Here is a 21,219-nt window from a genome sequence, read left to right on the forward strand (position 1 = left end):
AGCTAATGAGGTCAACTACATGAGAAATCAAAATGGTCAGGGATTCCATCAAGGCGGACCACTGGGCTTTTATCAAAGAGGTAATTTTTTGCAGGGCCAAGATTGAAGATCTTATCTAGGGAATAATTTTAATCAAGGAGGTCCATCTCATCAGCCTCCTATCCAAGAGCTAAGTCGTCAGGAGAAACCCACTAAGCTGGAAGAATTGCTGGTATAGTTCATGCAGAGGACTGAGTCATATCAGAAGATAACCGAGTCACATCAAAAAAGCACTAAAGCAGCAATCAGAAATTTGGAGGTTCAAATGGGCCAATTAGCCCAAAAAATAGCTGAAAGACCTACTAGAACCTTTGGGGCCAACACTGAGAAAAATCCAAAGGAAGAATGCAAGGCAGTTGTCACCAAAAGCCAAAAGCAAGAGGGTAAAGAAACTGATAAAGTGTTGCAACATGCTAGCACAGAGGAAGAAGAAGATGCTGATGAGGAAGAGAACAATGACAAGGTCTCAGCACCGAAGACCAAGAGTCAACTAGCCTGGGAAGCCAGGAGAGAAATGCCACCAGTTGTGCTAAAGGAGGCACCGTACCCTCTGGTGCCATCAAAGAAGGACAAGGAGCGCTACTTCAAGCGATTCCTTAACATATTCAAAAGGCTAAAGATTATTATCCCTTTTGGAGAGGCCTTACAATAGATGTCATTATACTCAAAGTTTTTAAAGGACTTCCTCACTAAGAAGGGAAAATACATCAATAGTGAAACCATTTTAGGAGGAGGCAATTGTAGTGTGGTGATTCAGAAGTTGCCTCCTAAGTTTAAAGATCCAGGAAGTGTTACCATCCCCTATTCTATTGGGGATGTATCTATAGGTAAGGCTCTTATTAATTTAGGAGAAAGTATCAATCTAATGTCGCTTTCCATGTGCAAGAGAATAGGGAACCTAAAAATTGACCCCATTAGGATGACACTCCAGCTGGCAGACTGCTCCATCACCAGACCATTTGGAGTAGTAGAAGACATTCTAGTCAAGGTCTGCCACTTTACCTTTCCAGTGGACTTCGTGATCATGGACATAGAGGAAAATGAAGAAATTCTCCTAATTCTGGGGAGACCATTCATGTTGATCGCCAAATGTGTGGTGGACATGGGGAACAGAAACTTAGAGCTAAGCGTGGATGATCAAAAGGTCACCTTCAACCTGTTTGAAGCAATCAAACATCCTAGCACTAACAAGCCATGCTTCAGGGTGGAGGCAGTTAAGCAAGAGCCTGACCATGCCATGCAACACCTGACTACTCGCTCGCCATTGGAAAAGGCTCTAATAAACGCAGTTGATTGCCTGACCAATGAGGAGGAAAAAGATTTGGAGGCTTGTCTAGAAGACTTGGAGCAGCTCAAAGTGATTCATGTAGGGAAAGATATTGTTGAAGCCCTAAAGGAGGACAACCCTCCAGAAAAGACAAAATTGGAGTTGAAGACCCTACCCACACACCTGAAGTATGCCTTTCTAGAAGGGAACGACCTCATGCCAGTTGTAATCAGCAACAACCTCTCAGCAAAAGAAGAAGCACGGTTGATGGAAGTTCTCAAGAAGCACAAGGAGGCTATTGGGTGGCACATCTCAGATCTCAAATGAATCAGTCTCACCTATTGCATGCATCGGATCATGATGGAGGAGAAGTACAGACCAGTAAGGCAACCACAAAGAAGACTCAATCCATCCATGAAGGAAGAAGTATGGAAGGAAGTCCTTAAGCTACTTGAGGCTGGACTCATCTACCATATTTCTAACAGTGCTTGGGTGAGTCCAGTTCAGGTGGTGCCAAAGAAGGGAGGTATGACAGTCATTCACAATGAGAAAAATGATTTGATCCCTACTCGAACTATCACTGGATGGAGGATGTGCATTGACTACCGGAAGCTTAATGAAGCAACCACGAAAGATCATTTTCCCTTGCCTTTCATGGATCAGATGCTGGAGCGGTTAGCAAGATAGTCCTTCTACTGCTTCTTGGATAGGTACTCAGGATATAATCAAATTGTAGTTGATCCCAAGGACCAAGAGAATATAGCTTTTACATGCCCTTTTGGTGTCTTTGCCTACAGAAGGATGCCATTTGGGTTATGTAACGCACCTGCCACTTTCCAAAGGTGCATGCTAGCCATCTTTGCTGACATGATAGAGAAGTGCATAGAAGTCTTCATGGACAACTTCTCAGTTTTCGGTCCTTCCTATGATTGCTGCCCGGCGAATTTAGAGATGGTGCTACAAAGATGTGTCAAGACCAATCTGGTATTGAATTGGGAGAAGTGTCACTTCATGGTTTGAGAGGGGATAGACTTGGGCCATAAAATTTCAACCCGAGGCATTGAGGTGGATAAAGCAAAAATTGATGTCATTGAAAAGTTACCACCACCAGTAAATGCCAAGGGTATCAGAAGCTTTCTAGGACATACAGGTTTCAACAGAAGATTCATCAAGGACTTCTCCTAGATAGCCAGGCCATTGAGCAACTTGCTAAATAAGGATGTCGTCTTCAAATTTGATGGGGAATGCCTTGAAGCCTTTCAGACTTTGAAGGAGAAACTGGTATCAGCCCCAATAATGGTTGCACCTGACTAGAGCAAGGAGTTCGAGTTGATGAGTGATGCAACGAATATGCTGTGGGTGCAGTACTAGGAAAACGGCAAGACAAAGTATTTCATGCCATATATTATGCCAGCAAAGTCATGAACAAAGCACAAATGAATTATGCGACTACTAAGAAGGAAATGTTGGCCATCGTCTAGGCCTTGGAAAAATTCCAATCCTATCTTGTGGGGTCCAAGGTTCTTATCGTCATAGATCATGCAACCATCAGACATCTTTTCACTAAAGCAGACTCAAAACCAAGGTTGATAAGGTGGGTTTTGTTGCTCCTGGAGTTTGATATTGTCATCAAAGACAAGAAAGGATCCTAGAATGTGGTAGATGACCACCTTTCTTGGTTAGTAAATGAAAAAGTGATGAAGAACGAGAGAGAAGTAAAGGAAGAATTTCCAGACGAACAGGTCTTAGAGGTAGCCGAAAGACCTTGGTTTGCAAACATTGCCAATTATAAGGTTATAGGGGTCATTCCACAGGATCTCAATTGGCATCAACGGAAGAAGTTCCTTCATGATGTCCGCTTTTACATCTAGGATGACCCATATCTATTTAAAATTGGTGCAGACAACTTGCTGTGAAGGTGTGTAACCAGGGAGGAAGCCCAGAGCATACTTTGGCATTGTCACAACTTGCCATATGGAGGCCATTACCGTGGAGATAGGACTGCAGCTAGAGTGCTTCATGCTATTTTTTTCTGCCCATCCATATTCAAAGATGCACATAACCATGTACTTCACTGTGATCAATGCTGGAGAACGGGAGGAATTTCATGAAGGAACGAGATGCCATTGCAAAACATCATCGAGTTAAAGGTCTTTGACTGTTGGGGAATTAATTTTGTAGGACCTCTACCATCCTCATACGGGAATGTCTACATCCTGGTGGCTGTTGATTATGTGTCTAAGTGGGTGGAAGTTATAGCCACTCCGAAGAATGATGCTAGAACTGTGAGTAAATTTCTAAAGAAAAAATTTTTCTTCTTTGGAGTTCCGAGAGTGCTGATTAGTGATGGAGGTACGCATTTTTGCAATGCGCAACTGCAAAAGGTCTTGGGCATTATAATGTTAGACATAAGGTGGCTTCGCCTTATCCTCCTTAGACCAATGGACAAGCAGAAGTGTCAAATGGGAAGCTGAAGAGAATTTTGGAGAAGACCGTGGCTTCCTCAAGAAAAGATTGGGCAGTGAAGCTAGATGATGCTTTATGGGCTTACAGGACTGCATACAAGACTTCCATAGGCCTCTCTCCCTTTCAGATGGTCTATGGGAAGGCTTTCCATTTGCGAGTGGAATTAGAGCACAAAGCCTATTGGGCCCTCAGATTACTAGACTTTGATGAATCCTTGTCTGGAGAGAAGTGAAGATTGCAACTACTGGAGCTTGAAGAGATGAGACTTAATGCCTATGAATCAACCAGGATCTACAAGCAGAAGATTAAGGCATACCATGATAGAAACATACAGAAGAAGAATTTCCAGCCGGGCCAGCAGGTGCTACATTTCAACTCAAGACTCAAGTTATTTCCTGGAAAGCTCAAGTCAAAGTGGTCAGGACCCTTTGTGATAAAAGACATCAAGACACATGGAGTAGTGGAAATCATGGATCCAACTACAAATGAACCAGAGAGGAGATAGATTATGAAAGGACAATGCTTGAAGATCTACAATGGGGGTGCTATAGAAAGGCTAACCACTATCATCCGCCTCACGGACCCTTGAAGGAGGTCCAACGTCAAACTAGTGACGTTAAAAAAGCGCTTATTGGGAGGCAACCCAGCAATTCTTCCCTCTCCTCCCTTATTTTCATTTTTTTCTTTTTTTCTTTCAGGCATAATTGTTTTCCTTAAAAAAACATCACTCAGGCGCTAAGCACGCGCCAACGCGCTAAGCGCACTCACAGTGAGATTTGCACTCAGCGGGCACTTTCCCGCTAAGCGTGAAGGAAATTCAAATCTAGAAAGGAAGACCAAAGGACATCGCCGTTGGTGCGCTAAGTGGGCTGGGCTCGCTAAGCGTGAGCATCATTAATGCACAGTAATTATAAGACTACGCATTGAGTGAACACCATGCGCTACACGCCAACACTTTAACTATAAGTAGTAGGAAAAATTCCCAAATGCTTTTGCCTTTCCTTCATCCCTTTTAGTTGCAAACCTAATCTCCCTCGTGCACTTCCATTCTCTCTTCTTAGTTCTCACCCCATACTTTAATCATAGTGAACCAACCCTGCATTCCTTTTATTATTCACTAATGTTAGTCGTCTTATACGACTAACTTTTGTATAGAAATCATTTTCCAAAACTTGTATAGTTCCCCAATTTATGGTTATTTTGGAGTAATTTTGTAAATAAATTTTGTTTTATCGATAAAGCTGTCTCTAGAATATGTCCATTGGATTTAATGATGAAATTAGTGCATTTTCAGGTGAAAAAGAGGCTAAGTTTTGAAGTGCAAAAAGTAGCAGTTGGACTAAGCGCGCATCCACCGCTAAGCGCAGCTTCATTGCGCTTAGCGCAAAAGAGAATCTGGCAAAGCATCAGCATCAAGGCCATACGCTAAGCGTGAGATCAGTGCGCTAAGCACAACAGGTGTCTTCAGCTAGGCTCAGTGCAAGACTGGCACTAAGCCCAAACCCACTTACTCGTGCTAAGCACGAGGCTGGCGCCAAGCGCAACATCGTGAATTCAGAGCCTATTTAAAGCCTGTTATGTTCAATGCTTCCTTCAATGCTTAATGTTTGTATGCTTTTGGTCTGATCATCCATTTGTGTGCATAGTTAGGTGACCTTAGCATTGGGAAATGTATTGTTACCTTAGAACTTGATTGAAGCAGAATCGAAACTTAGTCTTACAAGAGGGATCTGCGGATTAAGTTTTGGTTTTAATTATGTTGTTACAATAATGCTATTTAGTCTAGGTCTAGTCTTACAAGAGGGACCTGTGGATGAAGCTTAGGCTAAATTAGGCTAAACTTTCGTAAGCTGCTTGAGCTGAGTCTAGTCTTACAAGAGGGATCTACGGACGAAACTCAGTTTAAGTTAGTCTAAACCTAAGAGGGTCGTCTAAATTGGGCCTAGTCCAACAAGAGGGATCTGAGGATGAAGCTTGGATTGATTTGGTCTTATGAGGGATCGAGGTTTAGTAATTTAGGCTACAGCGTAGAACACAAGAGCATGATTGATTAGAGAAATATATTTATATGCATCAACTTATTTGTTAGAAAGACCCAACATTTCTACCTACTGTTGTCACATTTACTTACCTTGCATTTTATAGTTTTTAGCATACAGGTTTAGTTTAAATTCTGTTTGAAATTATCAATCATACATGTTCTCTCAACAATGCTTCTTTTCTGAACTTAACTCAGGTTAACATTAGTTCAATGTGTTCGATACTCGGATTCATCCGTTTTAATTTTTAAATACTTGATGATCCGGTGTGCTTTCCTGCAAATCGGATTTCCCTTGAATATATTTGTACGAAGAAAAAGTGGAATAAAAAGTAACTGTAGGGGAAATCCAACAAAGTATTTATGGTGCTGTTTCCGGGGAACTAAGCTGTTAGTAGAGTTTAGTTCAGTTTTGTAGCATTACTTTATTTTTGCTTTCTTTGATTTATTGATTCTTTTGACTAACATAGTAGTTATAGCACATTCATTGTTCTTTTGAAGTGGATAACTGTTTTTCTATTTTCTTGTATGCAAAGAAGATCTACTGTAGGTGATTTGATCCCCATTGATTTGGAGATTAACGACCCTTGTAGAAGGCGTAATCAAGAGAGAATTAGAAATTTTTTGCACGATTTAGAAGCAGCAACAATTCCAAAGGAAGAACCTCAATCTTCTAAGGCATCTTCTAGTTTTCCTATTGCAGGGCATTCTCATATAGAACCTTTTGAAGATACAATCATGGCTGAAGAGCCAAGAAGAGTAACCTTGGAGGATTATTCAAGTTCTAATGTGCCACAATTTTTCACCAGCATTGCTCAACCAGAAGTTCAAGCCCAAACCATTACATATCCACCATCATTGATTCAGTTGATTCAAAATAATTTGTTTCATGGATTACCAAATGAAGACCCATATCCACCATCATTGATTCAGTTGATTCTGTGGTTTATTGAGAAAAACTCTCACTCATGGATTCTCAGAACCGATACAGCTCAACATTTTTATAGATGGGTTAAGACCGCAATCCAAGCAGCTATTGGACGCTTCTGCAGGTGGAAAAATCAAATTGAAAACCCCTGAAGAAGCCATGGATCTCATTGAAAATATGGCTGCAAGTGGCATTGCTATTTTGAGAGATAGAGCCCATATTCCTACTAAAAAGAGTTTATTGGAGCTAACCTCCCAAGATGCATTGTTGGCACAAAATAAGTTGTTGTCTAAGCAACTTGAGGCATTGACTGAAACACTAAGTAAGTTGCCAACTCAAATTCATTTTGCACATACTTCACATGTTTTTCTTTTGTAGGAGCTCATGAATCTGGATGTGTCGCAACGTGCCCTTTTGCGGGCGGGCGAAGGCGAGACTCACGGGTGCGCTTTCCAAAGGAGGAAAGATGCGCGGAGTCACCACCAATGTTTATTTGTGGAAAACGTCGGAAAAACCGAAGGAAATCGGTCAAAGTGAAAATTCTAAGTTCGGGAGTTGTATTTACGTTTGAGGAAGGTATTAGCACCTCTCACGTTTGTCCCAAAGGACAACAGCCTATTTTTTAGAATTGTGGAATTGTGTTATCTTAACTTTTATTTCTTTTTATTTTTTGAGGTCGACAAAAGCGGGGCTCTTGCTCCTACGTACCCCCCATCAAAGAGGAAATCAGACCTACGTAGTTCTTTCTTAAGAGTGAATCAAGCGATTCTTTTTTACTTGAAAGGTGATCATTTTAAGGCGTTGGACCTTAAAAATGATCCATTTTACTTGGTAAGACACTGAAATGATAAACTTTCAAAATCCTATTTTTTGTGGACGAGCTTGACTAGGCGAGTTGATTTTAGCCTTAGTTTCACTTTAGTTGTTAGTCAATTCAATTAAGAATGAGAAATCCCAAAGAGAAAACGTCCGATTAATTTTTCGCTTTATTTTACTAAAAGGTATTTTTTTATTATTATATTATTATTTTACCTCTTTTTTTATTTCCAACGTGGTTACGGCACGACCGAACGATCGGAATTCATTTTAACCGAAATTAACGGATGATACAATTCAAACGATCGGTGGAAATTTGTTTTATTTTTAGATTAGGCGAGAAATGACTTAAATAAATGGCTTAAGCACGTCAAAAGGGGGTATAAAAAGCGAATGAAAACGAGAATAAAAATACATGAAACAAAATGTGGACCACCACGGGTACATAGAATGAATTGAAAAGCTCAGTTTGAGGTACTTACCCGTTGAAGACTGAAGAAAATGAAGAACGAATGATGAATGTTGAAGAACGGTCGAGAATCTTCGCGTAATTACTCACGGAAACGTTACGGAAGCGCCTCGGCTCGGATTTTCTTCACGGAAATAATTTTCCTCAGCAATTTCGAGAAAGGGAGAAGTGCCAAGAAGGCTAAACCCCTTTCTTCTTCACTCCTCCCCCTATTTATAGCAAAATAGGGGAGGAGCTTGCCACCCAACTTGCCCAGGCGAGCTCAACTCGCCCAGGCGAGCAAGGTTGTTTCCTCCAGAAGCAACAGCCTTCTGGAGGAAGGATCTGGAAGGCCCAAGTGGGTAGATTTCTATTCGTACCCTCCTTTTTACTAAATGCACCCCTCTTCTACTTTTTTGGTAATTCTTTTTCCGTAACGTTACGAAACTTTACGAATTTCGTAACGATACTTATTTTCCTCCCACAAGGTTACGAATCCTTATGGATTATGTATTTACTCTTTTTTAGCTTCTGAAGAAGTTACAGAAACTCACGGATTGCGCAAAAACACATCTTTTCGATTTCCGCCACATCAGGGAATTTCACGGATCGCGCAAGCCTGCTTCCTTTTGATTTCTGACACGTCTCAGGACTTCATTTATTGTGCAACAAAGGACGCCAAGTATCTCAAAGCGGCTAACCAAAGGTTGCATGTCATCAAGTAATAATCCCCGGACGAAATTAGGGTATGACAGTTGCCCCTCTTTACTTACCTTTTATCGGAGATAAGAGGAAAGCAAAGATAAGACACTAATTTTGTCTGTCCTACCCTTTCCGTGATGACGACTCTCGTCTCTACTCCTTTTTCTTTTCTGCACAACACAAAACAAAATACAAACAACAACAAGAACAACAAACTATACATATACACATTTGGGAAAGGAAACAATCGGGAACATAACAAAGATCACATTTTCCAGTCAAGAGGATCCGCCCTTGACGATGAAAAACTCTGGAGAATGGAGGATTGCAATAGAGGGTCCTCACTAGTCAATAATGAAGCATAGCTCCAAACTCTTGGGTGGAGGACGCATGAACGAAAACGCAATTCATGGGGCTCCGAAAAAGGGGTTGAGAATGGAGAATTGCACTAAGCAATCACTACGCATAGCTCCAAACTCGAAGGTGGAGGACACATGAAGGAAAACGCAATTCATGGGCTCCGAAAAAGTTTGAGAATGGAGAATTGCACTAAGCAATCACTACGCATAGCTCCAAACTCGAAGGTGGAGGACACATGAACGAAAATGCAATTCATGGGGCTCCGGAAAAGGATGAGAATGGAGAATTGCACTAAGCAATCACTACGCATAGCTCCAAACTCGAAGGTGGAGGGCACATGAACGAAAACGCAATTCATGGGGCTCCAAAAAAGGGTTGAGAATGGAGAATTACACTAAGCAATCACTACGCATAGCTCCAAACTCGAAGGTGGAGGACACATGAACGAAAACGCAATTCATGGGGCTCCGAAAAAGGTTGAGAATGGAGAATTGCACTAAGCAATCACTTCGCATAGCTCCAAACTCGAAGGTGGAGGACACATGAACGGAAACGCAATTGATGGGGCTCCGAAAAAGGGTTGAGAATGGAGAATTGCACTAAGCAATCACTACTCATAGCTCCAAACTCGAAGGTGGAGGACACATGAATGAAAACACAATTCATGGGGCTCCGAAAAAGGGTTGAGAATGGAGAATTGCACTAAGGAATCACTACGCATAGCTCCAAACTCGAAGGTGGAGGACACATGAACGAAAACGCAATTCATGGGGCTCCGAAAAAGGGTTGAAAATGGAGAATTGCACTAAGCAATCACTACGCATAGCTCCAAACTCGAAGGTGGAGGACACATGAACGAAAACGCAAATCATGGGGCTCCGAAAAAGGGTTGAGAATGGACAATTGCACTAAGCAATCACTACGCATAGCTCCAAACTCGAAGGTGGAGGACACATGAACGAAAATGCAATTCATGGGGCTTCGAAAAAGGTTGAGAATGGAGAATTGCACTAAGCAATCACTTCGCATAGCTCCAAACTCGAAAGTGGAGGACACATGAACGGAAACGCAATTCATGGGGCTCCGAAAAAGGGTGAGAATGGAGAATTGCACTAAGCAATCACTACGCATAGCTCCAAACTCGAAGGTGGAGGACACATGAACGAAAACGCAATTCATGGGGCTCCGAAAAAGGTTGAGAATGGAGAATTGCACTAAGCAATCACTACGCATAGCTCTAAACTCGAAGGTGGAGGACACATGAACGAAATTGCAATTCATGGGGCTCGAAAAAAGGTTGGTCGGCAGGACCGAACGATCCACCGAGTCTTTCCACCTACAAAAGCAAACATGCTTTTTGCAAAGAAAAATAAATCATTCGCGAGAGCACCATATCTTAAAGAAACAATATACTTGTGCCAAGGGTAATCTTCCTTGTAATCGAGAATGAAGGGTAGGATGTCAACTTTTAGCTTTTAAATGAACATGCAGGGGAAACATCGGGCTAAGCTGAAAATAAATCACTCATAGTGTATAAAACTCACAAGGCAAGTGTTTTATCCTATTCCCAAACCATAACTGCACCATGACTCTATTTTGCACACGACTTCCTATCGAATCAAAGATCAAACGTACGATCACGGACCAATAGGATTTTCTCGAGGGTGGTGTTTTTGGAGAGGAAGCTGGGTGTTTCGGTCTTTTCCTCTATGTTCATGTGGGGTGGGATATTGCCAGTCGTGAACGACTTTGAATGGCAATCTGAAGGGAAGAGACACCAAAATTGGGTTTTCCTTTGCCGGCAGTCCCTTACCTTGCTGAAAATTTATCTGGTCTGAAGATCTTCCGTTCTCTTTCTTTCATTGATCGAGAATTGCCTCTTTTCCCTTTTTACTTCCTTTCGATCTTTGATCGGGAATCCTTCTTTCTTTCCTTTTGTTCTTTTCTTTATTTTCATCTTTTTCTTTTCTTTCTTTTCATTTCTTCCTTTTCTTTCTTTTCACTTCTCCTTCCCAATCCCTTTCTTTGGGAAATCGGGTTTCAGCATTCTATTCGCTCTCCCTTGAGGAGATTCCGCTGTCCTTTGCTTCGGGGAAGGAATGAGGATTCTTTTTATAGGCCAAGGTTTAAAAAGGTCTAAGGTTGTGTTTCAATGGGGTCTTTTATCGTGGGAACCCAATCTTGATATCTGGGGCGAAACAAATTTGGGTGTCAAGGTGTCGGTCCCGGGCCGAACTCCCATATCACTCCATAAGGCACGCGTGACAATGATGATTTGAAAACAACCTGCAAAATTAGTCATGGCTACAGCCAGGTGGGCACTCAAGAATCCCGTTTATGGCATTGTGATACTATGGTTGGGAATTTACATAGACAGACCCAACGTTTCCAAGTTATGTTCTTTCATCAGTTCGATGAATTCATCCATCCTTATTTCGGTTCATTTCGGAAAATAAACTCTTAGCATCAGTCCCTTGTTTTCAGAAGATACGTTTGCTCTTTACGAATGAGTTATACTTCTTAACTATAACATGTCGACCTTTGCGGTCTTTCTTTCTTTTTCCTTTTTGTTTCATTTTTTTATATATTCACAAAATTATACACATATGGTTCTCTATGAAGAAATTTTTCTTTGTACATCTACACTCTTATACATGACAAACCTTTTCTGTACACGCATTAGAATTCTCTCTCTTTACGTCACATGATCAAACCCTATTTACATTCAAAGATCTTTTTCGTTTTTCTCCAACACACACCTATGGCTCATACAAAAGTTTCTTTATACATTCGTTGCTCACACACACAAGAATTTCTCTCCATGCATCACTTACACACACAAAACCTTCTATACACATTTTCCTTTTACATAAAGGTATATATACAAAAACACTTTTTCTTTTCTTTACGAACATGACTTTTATTCACAATGCTTCTCTCTTTTTATTAGGATTTTTGGTTCATTTTACTTTTAGGACAACGTTCCTAAATGAAAAACTCCACACGGTTCCGGAATTTCAACAAACACTATTGACAACAATGAAACAAGTACCGACGTAACAACTCAAACGATATGTATGTACAAAACAAAAGTCAAAACATGAAACAAACGTTAGTCCCTTAGTCAAACAAAAATAAGATGATATGTAAACAAAAAAAAAAAACAAATGGAAACAAAAAAGAAATATGGATCAAGGGATCTCCCAATCATGTGGCCCCGCTTCCTCCTGAGAAATCAAGTAAATCGGTCATCTCCTCGTCCTCGTGGGCCTCATCTGTCTCGTCGGGAGCCTCTACTGGTGCCTCTGCTGGTGCCTCTCCTGCCCGAGCCTCAGGCCAATCTCCAGGCCATGCGACCTCTGCCCTGAACTGGTCCGGAGTAGGGCACGGCAAAGAAGTAAAGCCCTGGCTCTGCAGGCTGAGGCTCATCTGATAAAGACAATCATGGGTCTGTACATGTGCCCGGTGGTTGGCCACCTGCTGGCGAACCAAATGCCGCAAATACTGCTCCGTATCAAACAATCCGGCTGGACCGGCCTAATGAGGTGGCAGCGCATTTGCGGCCTGCGGAGCATCCCCCTGGACCTGTCTCTGCTTGCAATACTTCTCAATAAAAGCACGGGTGATGGGCGGCCAAATCACCTTGCTAGGTGCGACAGGGACTCCGAACGACAGGCAGAGTCCTGTGATCAAGGCGGGAAATCCCAGGGCCTTGTTGGACTTATCCGGGTCCAGAAGGTGCCTGGTAGGTGCCATACCTGCAAATATATAGATGGCATCAACGATTAGCTGAGCCACGTGAATGCTCATCCGCGTCAGGATGGCGTACACCAGCTGACACTTCGGCAGGGGGAGGTCGGAATTATGGTCGCTGGGCTGGATGTTGCTGAGCAGCAAAGTCATCCAGATCTGAGTCAGGGAGGTCATGATGGTGCGCATGATCCGTATACATAGCAACTGGGCGATGGCCTCCTCGTCGAACCCATCGAACCGGTTCCTCCTCTGGCCATACTCGCACTCTTGACCCTCTTCCAGCACTAAAGGATATCCCAGGAGCTGGCTGATAGCATCTGCATCAAACGGGATCCACTGACCCCTCACCCAAGACCTCATATCTCGCACGCCCTCCTCTGTAGGCCAAGCATTGGCATAAAATTCGAGGACTATGTCTGGATCAAACTTGGCCATGGGGGTAACCAGTGATGCCCACCGTCGGCAAACTATCTCCTCCTGGAAATCGGTATACTCATCGTCCCTGAGCTGGATGTGTCGCTCTCGGAGAAATGACCATCCCTTGATGGCCTCAAAGCGCTGCTGGTGTTCAACGCTCCTAAAGCGGTGACTGTCATACTCGGGAGCGGAACTAGTTCCTTCGGCCGCTTTATCCTTCCTGGATCTCTTTGAGGCAAGTTTCCTCGGGGCCATTTCCTGCGAGAACAAACATTTGGAAGTTAGTTTTACAAGATAATGCTTATCTTAACGCAAAAATGTCGTGCTAACCCCCCCTAATTTAGACCAAACTCATGTAACCCATTTATGCACACGCGCATGTGTAGAAAATATCCTATTACTCATGTCAACATACAAGAGCATCAAACATATTCTAATTGCCATACACCTATATACACTATGAAAAAAAGAAAACACACTTTCGTGCTCAAAGTGTTGCGTCAAACTTTACACCTAATTTATATCCTAAACATTTGCTATCACAAACTACTTACATACATTTGAAGTACACCATACAAATTTTTATTGTTTCACTCATATTTATTTATATGCATATTGGAAAGCTAATTACATCCTGCACATATTTGCATTCAAAAAGGCATTCCACACTATCATACATTCATTTAGGAAGACAATCATTCACACTTTGCTAGGAATTTCATGCTCCTTATATTTACCTGTCATACCCTAATTTCGTCCGGGAACCTTTGCTCGATGACGTGCGACCATTCTTTGGTCCTCGTGAGGTGCTTGGCACCCATCATTAGGCAATTTGTGAAATTTCAGGACATGCCGGAAAACCAAAAAATATTGATGCACAATCCGTAAGTTTCCGTGACACACCGGAAATCGAAAGGAAGCGTCGTTGCATAATTAAGTGAGGTTCCGTAACATTCCGTAAGTCAAAAAGGGGATGATTATGTAATCCGCAAGGTTCCGTAACAATTACGGAAAGAAAACAAGTATCGTTACGAAATTCGTAAGTTTCCGTAACTTTACGAAAAAAGAATCACCAAAAAACAGCAGAGGGGGTGAACTTGGTAAAAATGGGGGTGCAAATAGCAACCAGGCCCATTTGGGCCCTCCAGAAGATTCCTCCAGAAGGCGGTTGCTTCTGGAGGAAGCAACCCTGCTCGCCTGGGCGAGCTGAGCTCGCCTGGGCGAGCTGGGCGGCAAGCATCTCCCCTATTTTGCTATAAATAGGGGAGAAAATGAAGAAGAAAAGGATCCCAGCCCTTTAGGCACTTCTCTCTCTTTGGAATTTGCTTGGAAAAATTGTTTCCGTGAAGAAAATCTAAGCCGAGGCGCTTCCGAAACGTTTCCGTAACGTTTTCCGTGAGGAATCTCGCAAAGGTTTGAACCGTTCTTCGACGTTCTTCATTCGTTCTTCATCGTTCTTCGATCTTCAACGGGTAAGTGCCTCGAACCAAGCTTTTCGATTCATTCTATGCACCCGTAGTGGTCCACATTGTGTTTTCGTGCATTTTGATTCTCATTTTGTTTACTTTTTATACCCCCTGTTGACGTGCTTAAGCCATTTTACTTAAGTCGTTTCTCGCTTAACTTAAAAATAAAATAAATTTTCACCGAACGTTTGAATTGTATTATCCATTAGCTTCGGTTAAAATAAACTCCGACCGTTCGGTCATGCCATAACCATGTTGGAAATCAAAAAAGGAAGTAAAAATAATATAAAATAATCAAAAAAACATCTTCTAGTAAAATAAAGCGGAAAATCAATCGGACGTTTTCTCTTTGGGATTTCTCATTCTTAACCGAATTGATTAATAACTAAAGTGAAACTAAGGCTAAAAATCAACTCGCCTAGTCAAGCTCGTCCACAAAAATAGGCTTTGAAAGTTTGTCATTTCAATTTCTCACTAAGTAAAAATGGATCATTTTTAAGGTCCAACGCCTTAAAATGATCACCACTTAAGTAAAAAAGAATCACTTGATAAGAAAGAACTACGTAGGTCTGATTTTCTCATCCCAAATTGAGAAATACGTAGGAGCAAAGGGAAACACCCTTGTCGACCACAAAAAAGAAAAAAAATATATAAAGGGTATAAAGGATATAAGAACATAAAAGGGAACAAAAAAATCAAAGTCATGTTTGCACATTCGATTAAAGGCTGCCGTCCCTTGGGACGGGTGTGTGGGGTGCTAATACCTTCCCCGTGCGTAAATACAACTCCCGAACCTTTTCACTAAAAAGTTCGTAGATCGCGTCTTTTCCGGTTTTTCCGACGTTTTCCTCAAATAAACGTTGGTGGCGACTCCGCGCGTATTCCTTTCGTGGAACACGCATCCCGCGAGTCACGCGTCGCCCTCCCGCCGAAGGGTAGGTTGCGACAGTTGGCGACTCCACTGGGGACTGTTTTTAGAGAGTTAGGCCATTTAATTTTGTGCAAATGTTTTACCGTGACTTACCCCTTTGTTGGTTTCCTTTCATTATGTTCTTGTATATATAAACTCTTTGTGGCTTTTAGTGCGTTTTAAATGTATGCATGAAGTAAATATTTATTCATTTGATGCACACAAACACCAACACTATTTGCACACACTGTGAGTGAAAAAGGGCCCTATACCCGGGTTCATGGGAACATAAGGAGTGGAGGTGAATCTGTGATCATGCTAGGTCTCCGACTTGCTTGATTACAGTGAACCCTCATCTAGAGCTTTTCTCTTTGAAAACCTATTGTTGCTAGTAGTCCCTACTGCTACAATATGTTCTTCAAAGGGGATGATACCTCTAGAAACCATCAAGAGAGGTATAACTACCTTGGGGATTATTGCTAAAAGCCTAGTTAGTTCTCTCCCTTATAGGTCCCTTAAATAGGGGGCACGAAGCAAACACGCTGCGTGCCATTTTTCACACTGCCATGCATGAGTATCATATACCCTTTTGCTTATGTTCAGTAAATATTGTCATACTGTGTACATTCCCGCATTGTGTCATTTGCATAGGCATTGCATATGGGTTCTGTCTTGATCCCTACTGTAAACAAACCAACGGAGGGTCCGTGTCGCCTTCTTAAAAACGTGCGTTGGGGCATTTTTGCTACCCCTAGACGTCGTATCTAAGAAGGGGACAAATTCCCCGGACCCCCGCATTCCTAGATTGCATCTGTGTCATATGCATTCCATCATGCATTCATCCATTCCACCCATGAGATATCGGAGTTTTGATTTGCACCAGCTTTTATCTCACTTTAGTAAGCATGGGAACAAATCAAACCGGCAAGAGGTTCTACCAAGTCAAGGTCAAAAGCCCAGATACCACCAGCATCAAGGAATTAGGGCGGTTGATGGAACCCCTCCAAATGCAATCCTTCCGCAAGACTTACGGAAAAATCTTAGAATTGACCATAGCAGAGGTGTCCATAGAAGCCATTGCATCACTTACCCAATACTACGACCAGCCTTTGAGGTGCTTCACATTCGCAGACTTCCAATTAGTACCAACCATTGAAGAATTTGAGGAAATTCTAGGATGTCCTCTCGGGGGAAGGAAACCATATCTTCCCTCCGGGTGTCTCCCCTCTTTGAACAGAATTGCAACTTGGTCAAGGATTCAGCCAGAGGTTTGGACCGCATAAAACAGACTCGGAACGGCATAGCGGGCCTACCACAGAAGTACCTAGAAGACAAGGCGAGGGGTATGGCCAATCAAGGAGACTGGGTCCCGTTTATGGATGTGTTAGCTTTGCTAATTTTTGGGGTCGTCCTCTTTCAAAACGTGGATGGTTTGATAGACCTAGCAGCAATCGACGCTTTCCTTGCCTACCACCATAGCAAGGAAAGTCCGGTGGTAGCTGTCTTGGCAGATCTATTTGACACATTTGACCGAAGGTGCGAAAAGAGTAGCGCACGGATCATCTGTTGCTTACCCGCCCTCTGTGTTTGGTTGGTTTCACACTTGTTCCAACAAGACACAAGACATCCATGTCCGCTCCTGAGCCATCGCTCATGTACTGAAAAGAGGAGAATAGATTGGGACCAGCTCTTGGCCGGGATAGGAGGTAGAACAATCAGTTGGTTCCCCCGATGGAAGGAAGGAAAAGAAGGAGTCCTTTTCTCATGTGGAAGATACCCAAACATTCCGCTGGTAGGAACGAGGGGTTGTATTAACTACAATCCCGCGCTCGCTATAAGACAACTAGGGTACCCCATGAGGGGAGCACCGACGGAAGAAAGCATGTCTCTTTTCCTTGTGAGGGATTTCGGCGCACGAAATTCCAAGACTATACAAAGAATCCATAAGGCGTGGGAAACCCCGTTAAGGAAAGATCAAGAGCTTAGAGGCATTCGTAATGGCATCATTGGTGGGTACCACGAATGGCTAAAAGTTCATATACGAGGTTTAGATTGGCTCGCCAAGTTAAAAGTCGTCAGCGAAGAGAATTTTGAAGCACCGGAAGAGGACGAAGAAGTCCAAGCTCTCAAAAGCGAGTTAGGAAAGGCAAAACTCGCCAAGGAGAAATTCAAGTTGGCTGCTACACACGTTCGGAAGGAGTGTGCCGGGTTACGGGAAGAGAATGCAATTACCGCAAGAGCCCTTAAACAAGAGACCAAGAGGGCTCGCAAGGAAGAGTATGGCCGGAACAAATTTCGCGGAGCTCTATGGGGTAGCAATAATGAACTCAAGTTGCGAAGGGAAGAAAGGGACCAGTCGCGAGCACATAGCATGGTTCTGAAAGAGGAGTTGATTGCTTGTTCAAAGTCCAAAAGAAGCTTGTCTCAGCGTTTATGCGAGACAGAGACCAACATGTTAGCTATCATCGCCAAGTACCAAGAAGAGTTAGGTCTAGCCGCAGCCCACGAGCATAGGATTGCGGACGAATATGCCCAAGTATACGCGGAAAAAGAGGCTAGAGGAAGGGTGATCGACTCTTTACACCAAGAGGCAACCATGTGGATGGATCGGTTTGCTCTTACCTTGAACGGGAGTCAAGAACTTCCCCGATTGTTAGCCAAGGCCAAGGCGATGGCAGACACCTACTCCGCCCCCGAAGAGATTCATGGGCTTCTCGACTATTGTCAGCATATGATAGACTTAATGGCCCACATAATTAGAAATCGTTAGGAAACTTGTATGGTCTCTCAAACCTTGACTAGATACGACTTCCTTTTTGAAATAAAATGAGTTGGTCCCATGTTTCTACTCCAAAAAGCTTGTGCAAATCAAGTCACTCCCGCATTTTATCTCTAGCATGCATTGTATGTTGATCTCGTCCTTTGTCACGGGAAGCCGGAAGGTCCATATCACCTTCTTAATTGTACACATGGGGCACTGCGCCCCCAAATGCGCAAGTAAGAAGAGATAATTTTCCGGGCTCTCGTGTCCGTAAAATGCATTCATATCATGCATCGCATAAGCATCTCTTCATAACATCATAATGGACATATCCTACATTTGTCCGTTATCATATTCCAGCCTCACATTTTGCATGAGTCATGGCATCATCATGCATATGCGTTCAACAAACTTTTTGGTCTGCAAAATTGCATACCATTTGTTTTCATGTTTGCTCATCCTTGCGTTTTCCTCTACAAAAACAAAAAAAAAGGGGGGAGCGTGAAACTTCACACTACATTATTAGTTGCATGTGTTAGGCACCACGAGCCAACCATGTTGGGATCATAAACCCGTTTCATAACAAAACAAAATAATTGAACATGGTACCTAATGCATGGTTAACTAGGAAATGGTGTTTCTTCGGGCATGTCAATTTCATAATTACATTTTCCGTGCATAAGCTTAAAGTATGCCCGAGTCATTCATCCCTATGAGATGTTGTTGAAGTATTGGCGATCAGAATTGCCATTCCTTGGATTATAGGGTTGAACCGAGCTCATGCTTTTACAAAAAAAGGTTCATCAAGTCAAGTTGAAATATGGAAGTAACCGTCTTGCAAAATTGGGGCAAAAGATGAATCGAGTCACATCACTGCTTCGTCTACTGCCAAACATATTTAGGATTGTTGATGTCCTTGTTACTTCCAGTTTCACCTTGACAAAGATGTCATGGATCATGTTGAAAATCTAAATTGATTCAACCCCATATCCTGCGTAAAAATTCGCAATACTTCAACTGTACATCATTCGCATACATCCATGCTTTTCATTGGTTGCATTGCTCATTGCATTCTTTCCTTGAAAAATAAAATAAAATAAAATAAATGAACTTATCAAAAAGAAAAGGAAACGCTTTACGGCGCCCTTACCGAACTCGTGCTAGAGCTAGAGTAATGGGTGAAGCAGAGAAGGTGCAAGAGAAGATGAAGGCCAAAAATGGAGGCCATAAAAGAGCAAATGGCCACAATGATAAAGGCCATGATGAGCATGAAGAAGATAATGGAAGCCAATGCGGTTATAGTTGCCGCTACTAGCGCTGTCGCTAAGGTGAACCCGATGCTCCCATCTGGCCTCAAGCAAATGAATCATCCAACCTCAAATATGGTAGGCAAAGATTTGGGAAGTACGGACGACCCCATGATGTGCAAATTCAAAACGAGCACGCCTTCCCATCCTATGGCTTGCCTCCCAACTATACACCACCCAATGTGGCATACACTCTCAATGAAAATCTCAATAACTCCACTCCGATACTCATTGAGAACCAATAAACCTCATCAGGCACATATCTCTCAAACCATGGGGGAGACACATGAAATTCCCCACCACAATCTAGCTGACTTCGAGCCTTGGCTCGGATATGCCACTGAAGGGCAAGCAGTTGGTGGTATACCCTTTGAAAACACTTTGGAGGGCCCTCAGTTTCGCCCACAACCACAACCATTGCATTTTGCGGTGGGAAGAGCCCCTCCTGCTATGGCCGAAAAGGGAAAGGCGGAGCATCTAAAGGAAAGGCTCAGGGCCATTGAGGGAGGTGAAGATTATGCCTTTGCTAACCTAGAAGAGTTGTTCCTAATACCCAAACATGGTCATTCCCAAGTTCAAGGTGCCGGACTTTGGCAAGTACAAGGGGACTACTCGCTCCAAGAACCACCTAAAGATGTACTGTCGGACGATGGGGGCATACGCAAAAGATGAGAAACTGCTGATACATTTTTCCTGAGAAAGTCTTACTAGGACAACTGTGGCCTGGTATACTAACTTAGGAACCTTCTTGAGTCCATTCTTAGAAGGACCTAATGGTTGCCTTCCTTAAGCAGTGTCAGTACAATTCTGATATGGCTCCGGATAGGATGCAACTACAAAAAGTGTGCAAAAAGGGGGCACGAATCTTTCAAAGAATACGCCCAAAGATGGAGAGACTTGGCAACTCAGGTAGCACCCCCAAAAACAGAGAAAGAGATTATCATAATGATAGTAGACACATTATCGGTACTCTACTATGAAAAGATGGTGGGCTGCGCACCCTCAAGCTTTGCAGATTTGGTCTTCGCCAGTGAAAGGATCAATGTGGGTCCGAAAAGAGGCAAATTTGATCATCCTACTAGGACGACTGAGAAAACTGGGGCAAATAAAGAAGGTGAGGATGAGGGAGAAACCCATGCTGTGACTGCCATTCCTGTACGGCCAAATTTCCCACCAACCCAACAATATCTTTACTCAGCCAATAACAAACTTTCTCCTTACCCACCACCCAGTTATCCACAAAGGCCATCCCTAAATCTACCACAAAGTCTGTCTACCGCACTTCCAAGGACGAACACCACCTTTAGCACAAACCAAAAACACCAACCAAGAAGTGAATTTTGCAGCGAGAAAGCCTGTAGAATTCACCCCAATTCCAGTGTCCTATGCTGACTTGCTCCCATATCTACTTGATAATTCAATGGTAGCCATAACCCTAGCCAAGGTTCATCAACCTCCATTTCTCCGAGAATACGACTCGAACGCAATGTGTGCTTGTCACGAGGAAGTCTCGGGGCGTTCCATTGAGCATTGTAGGGCTC

General features: G+C 42.8%; 1 protein-coding gene across 1 annotated transcript; it reads left to right on the forward strand.

The window, feature by feature from the left end:
* The first annotated feature begins 691 nt into the window (after positions 1–691).
* On the forward strand, positions 692–1,633 carry LOC114373491. The gene has a single exon (XM_028330962.1). It carries the CDS (start codon positions 692–694, stop codon positions 1,631–1,633), a length of 942 nt encoding a protein of 313 aa, XP_028186763.1.
* Positions 1,634–21,219: the final 19,586 nt, after the last annotated feature.

The sequence above is a fragment of the Glycine soja genome, chromosome 2 (assembly GCF_004193775.1).
Source record: "Glycine soja cultivar W05 chromosome 2, ASM419377v2, whole genome shotgun sequence".
Lineage (NCBI taxonomy): Eukaryota > Viridiplantae > Streptophyta > Magnoliopsida > Fabales > Fabaceae > Glycine > Glycine soja.

Coding starts and splice junctions, on each gene's coding strand:
- LOC114373491 (XM_028330962.1), top strand. CDS start 692: ATGTCATTATACTCAAAGTTTTTAAAGGACTTCCTCACTAAGAAGGGA.